This window comes from Colobus angolensis, unplaced genomic scaffold, assembly GCF_000951035.1.
Source record: "Colobus angolensis palliatus isolate OR3802 unplaced genomic scaffold, Cang.pa_1.0 Scaffold60, whole genome shotgun sequence".
Classification (NCBI taxonomy): domain Eukaryota; kingdom Metazoa; phylum Chordata; class Mammalia; order Primates; family Cercopithecidae; genus Colobus; species Colobus angolensis.
In genome coordinates, this window is record NW_012119599.1 from 1,322,939 (window position 1) to 1,328,451 (window position 5,513).

General features: G+C 41.7%; 1 protein-coding gene across 1 annotated transcript; it reads right to left on the reverse strand.

Annotated features, from left to right (window-relative positions):
* Nucleotides 1-2,815: 2,815 nt before the first annotated feature.
* LOC105526864 (ATP-dependent Clp protease ATP-binding subunit clpX-like, mitochondrial) lies at nucleotides 2,816-5,302 on the reverse strand. The gene is given in 1 exon segment (XM_011962965.1): nucleotides 2,816-5,302. A coding segment is annotated over 1 exon segment (1,911 nt). The 5' UTR covers nucleotides 5,098-5,302; the 3' UTR covers nucleotides 2,816-3,186.
* Nucleotides 5,303-5,513: the final 211 nt, after the last annotated feature.

Below are 5,513 nucleotides of genomic sequence, written 5' to 3' on the forward strand. Positions count from 1 at the left end.
TTGGGAGGCTGAGGCAGAAGAATCACTTGAACCTGGGAGGTAGAGGCTACAGTGAGCCGAGATCGTGCCATCGTGCCAGTGCACTTCAACCTGGCCTGGGCGAAAGACTCCGTCTCCTAAAAAAAAAAAAAAAAAAAAAAAAAAAGAAACGAATGGATTCACAGAATGAATGTGACTGGGCTGCTTGAGTGAGTTCAGGGTCTGGCAGGGAACTGAAACCAGCTATTCAGGAATAAACAAGAACTGTAACCAGTCTCCTTGATAGGGAGGGTTGTTTGGCTAAGAGACCTTATCCACAGGAGCAGAGCGAGGGGGAAACTTTGTGGTTCAGACTTGTAAGGCCCTCCCAATGTCCCCAGCTATCAAGGATGCATATAATGTGGGGCCTTAATTTTAGGTCTTATGCAATACTTATGCACGAAGATGTTTACACATGCCTGTGCTTCTTAGATAATACAGTGTTTGTTTGAAAGGCAGAATTAGGAAACCACAAAAAATCAAAGGTAACACAGTTCTCCCACACAAACTGAATGTTTTAAATCTCGACTAGAAATGAAAAAAAAAAATGTTTTTTTTGAGACAGAGTTTCATTCTTGTGGCCCAGGCTGGAGTGCAGTGGCGCGATCTCGGCTCACTGCAACCTCCACCTCACAGGTTCAAGCGATTCTCCTGCCTCAGCCTCCCAAGTAGCTGGGATTACAGACACCCACCACCACACCCCACTCATTTTTGTACTTTTAGTAGAGACAGGGTTTCACCATGTTAGTCAGTCTGGTCTTGAACTCGTGACTTCAGGTGATCCACCTGCCTCAGCCTCCCAAAGTGCTGGGATTACAAGCATAAGCCACTGCGCCTGGCCCAAAATGCAAACATTTTTAAGACAAATCTTGCTTGGGATTACAAGCTCCAGGATGGAGAGAGCAAAAGTTAGAAGTCTGATGTGGGTGCTGAATCTGCTAACAGGAGAATGATAGGCATAAGGAGACAGATGAAGTTCTAGGAGCTAAACTGGACCTCAGAACCAACACCAGCAGCAGGAATTGTCAGATTGTCCATCAGTGGTAGAATTTTTACACTGCCTATGTCCCTGTGAAGATCTAATTTTCCTGACTGCAGAAATCTGCCCGTGTGAGAACAATAGCGTGGTGTAACTTCCTGGGCTATGCCACTCAAGGAAGATAGGAGACCTCCTAGTGTCAATGTGATACCTGGAAAGCCAAGCGCTGTGGCTCATGCCTGTAGTCCCAACTACTCAGGAGGCTGAGGCGGGAGAATCATGCGAGCCCAAAAGTTCCAGGCCAGCCTGGGCAATATAATGAGATTCCATCTCTATTAAAACAAAAACAACCTGGAAACTATACAAGGGGTGTGTGTGTGTGTGTGTGTGTGTAAGTGTGTCACATAGCTGAATAGGACACATTCGTAAACCTAAAGTTGGTAACAGAAGGGATTGGGGTTGGGCACAATGGCTCATGCCCGTAATCCCAGTACTTTGGGAGGCCAGGGATGGAGAATCACTTGAGCCCTGAGTTTGAGACCAGCCTGAGCAACAGAGTGAGAATCTCTTGTCTCTACGATTTTTTTTTTATATATACTAGCCAGGCATGATGGCACATGCATGTAATCCCAGCTACTTGAGAGGCTGAGGTGGGAGGATCCCTTGGGCCCAAGAGTTTGAGGCTGCAGTGAGCTATGGTTATACCACTGCACTTTTGCCTGGGTGACAGCACAAACTCTGTCTCTAAAAAAATCAAGCAAACAAACAACAACAACAAAACAAAAAAGAAGGGATTGAAAACTACCAATTCAATCAGATTTTAAAAAATGACTTTTAAGAGAATTCTTCTTGGCCTGCTGCAATGACTCACACCTGTAATCCCAGCACTTTGAGAGACAAAAGTAAAATGATCACTTGAGGCCAGGAGTTCAAGACCAGCCTGGGCAACATAGCGACACCTCATATCTACAAAATATAAAAATTTAAAAAGAGAGAAAACTTCCTAACTGCAGCCTCAATTAACCTTTATTCTCCAGGTATATTGAAAAAACTTACTGAATAAGCTTAGCTCAATTAAAGCTTAAACTTACTTTTCAAATAAATAATAAAGTACCTTACATAACGAGAAAAAAATCGTCAAAATAAAGCTCAAGATTTTAAGGCTTCATTTTAAAATCGAATCCTTGCCTACCTTTACTCCAACCAATTAAGTTTATGTCAAACCAGTATATAAAATTTTTAGTAGTTATTATAATTGCCTAATTTAATATAAGATAAACAAGTTAATTAATTTAATTTGTGTAAGTTGTATAATATAAATAATTTAATATAAGTTAAATTCGAGTGTGAAAAGATTTACTGGCTCTATTAAAACTAAAAATATAAGCAAGGTAATTGGCATGTTAATTAGCTTGATTTAATCTTTCCACACAGGTGCCACTGTGGGTTGGTATGCCTTTGCCAGAACTCCGTTACATGAATTAGAGCATCACATTGTATCAGATAAATGCACACAATTATAATTTGTCCATTAAAAAAAATACTAATTGGCCCGTTTCGGTGGCATGCACATGTAATCCCCACAACCCGGGAGGCTGAGGTAGGAGGATTCCCTGAGGCCAGAAGTTTGAGACCAGCCTGTGCAACATAGTGAAACCTCATCTGTAAAAATTTAAAAATTGCTCTAATTAGAATAATACTAATTGAAACTTGCTTTAACTGAAGCAAATGCTTTGGAAAGATTCAGTATAGCTGAATCAGCAAAGAGACATTGTTCTTATTTGCTAGAGGCAAAGCGATGTATCTTTTTTCTCAATATTCAATTTTAAAGAATTTATTTTCCCATTTGTGGAGTAACATTATTATAACATCTACAGTTATTGCAATACCTGCATTGCTTAAAAGAATTCCTAAGAATTTTGTTAAAGCATAGTGTTTTTAAAAAACTGAACCAAAATAATGTACATTTTATCTCTAAACACTGTGTCATTAAAGTCCACATAACGTCCTCTGTAAAATCAATGTGATGTTACAATAATATATATGATCTGATTCTTATCCTAAAGGCTTCTCTGACCATGTATGATATCCAAGATAGATCCAATGCCTTTAATATCAGACTGTAGAGACAGTTACGATCCTAAACAAAAGAAGGAAGAGCTGTATATACAGGACAGCAATATGACAGTTTAGCTGTTTGCAGCATCTGCTTGGCGGGGCCAGCCTTCTTCAACTCCAGAGTCATACACCTCTTCAGAGGATTCTTTTGTTGGAGGCTGGATGTATCCTGGTTCCTTTTTTCCTTCTACTACTTCTTTGTCAACCTCCACACATACAATATCAGAATTAGGGACTTCAAACATTAGTTCTAGTAACAGTTTTTCCATTATGGACTGAAGGCCTCGTGCACCTGTTTTTCATTCTAGTGCCAATCTGGCTATAGCTTTCAAAGCATCCTCAGTAACATTCAGTTCACACTTACCCATGCTAAATAAGGCCTGAGGAATAACAGCATTTCATGGCTCAGTTAGTATTTGTACAAGTGTTTTCTCATCTAGGCTATGCAATGGAACCACCACAGGCAACCATCCCACAAACTCAGGAATCATGCCTAACTCAATCAGACCTCTGGCTTCCACATGACGTAATAACCGATCTTTTTCTTCAATGTCTTGGTGAGTATTTGATACCCCCACTTTATTAGCAAGGTCTGCAGCAGCTGCAGCCCTTTGGCCTTTTCCCAGATTAGATGGTGTTCCAAATCCAAGATACTTTTCATTTTTCCTCCTGCTGATGGTTCTGTCTAAACCACTGAAAGCACCAGATGCAACAAACAGGATGTTTGTTGTATCAACTTGTACTGTTTCTCCACGGAGCTTTCGGGAATTCTTTTCTGGAACATTGACTATTGTGCCTTCTAGTAGTTTTAATAAGTCTTGCTGAACGCCTTCTCCATCTGCATCTCGTAACTGATGAATGCCTCGCACATTGCCAATCTTATCGACTTCATCCAGAAAGACGATTCCTTGTTGTGCTTTTTCCACATTGTAATTGGCATCTTGGAGTAGTCTGGCAATCACAGATTCAAAATCTTCGCCTACGTATCCAGCCTGAGTCACGCATCCAGCCTGAGTCAAAGTTGTACAGTCACAGATAGCAAAAGGGATATCAAGGTATTTAGCCAGGGTTTGTGCCAGCAGAGTTTTACCTGACCCAGTTGGTCCAAGCAGCAAAATATTACTTTTTTCAAGTTTTCTGTCATCATGAGAAGAATCCAATACTTCACCTCCTCATGTTTCCTGAGGTATTTGTTGATTTACCTGTTGCTGCATTGATGCTCCTAAAGCATTACCAGGTGGGCTAATTCCAGCAATCTGAAGCAATTTTGTAAATCTGAACTCATCCTCCCGTCTTCTTATTTCTAACTCTCTTGGTGTTAATGATGTCTGCTTCTCAGCCTCTGCTTGCTGTCTCAGATTAGCTGGGATATTATTATATGTTCTCTTATAATGATTGTACACAGCAACTGAAAGCACCTTCTTAGCAAATGACTGGCCAACAACATACTTGTCGAGGTAGTTATAAATCTTCTTAGGGGGAGGTGGTGGTTTCTGTCGGAATGCCAATTTTACAGCTTCTGCTGCTGATTCAGGTTCTTTAATTATGCTTTTCTTTAAGTCTGCTTCAGATAGCACAACAAAAAAAAGATGACATTTTTCACACTTGACAAAACGGGTGGATGACACAAAGGTCTCTATATGTGTGCACAAGTCGCCACATTTAGGACAGCACAGCTGGTTTCCACCTTTCCCAGAATTCCCAGGGCCTGATTTCTTACTACTTCCCTCACTTGCTGATTTCTTATTTCCATTTCCAGAACCATCTTTACTTATCCCATCTTTTGAGGCAAAGTATGCTGGTGTTTCTGTAAAGGATCTAAGAGGAGCTCTTCGCAGAATCTGAGTTTCAAATGTCCCAAGCCTTCCTAAAACTGGTATATCAATGCCACCACCAGAAATACCTCTCTGCGCGGAGGCAAGTGAGGAGGTGACAAGGCGGGCGGCAGCCGCGCCGCAAGTACAAGCACCGCAGCTGGGCATTTCCGCGGGGCCTAGGCCAGGGCTTCGCCCCCTGAGGACCTCCGGGTCTCAGCAGTGCGAATCCTGCTCGCAAGGCTCGCTGACTCGGTTCCGAACCCTTCCGCGGGCCCTAGACCCCGTGCAGAGTTCACCTGCCCAGCAGCCAGGCCTTCGCGCTTCTGTGCCCGACAGCTGTCTACTCACCAGAGTAGACACCCAACCCCCCATCGTGATTTATTTTTTTAATTACTAAAATCTAGGATTTCCCAGAGTATTATATAAATGTCCTCAAACTCATAGCACTTTTTACAGAAAACCACAGGTAGATATTGCCAGCAATGCATTATCAATATTATCTGTTGTTGTTGCCAGAAAGACAATGAGAGCTCTTTTCTGTAAGCTCACACTCGCAGAGAAAATCCTTTGGTATGTCTTAA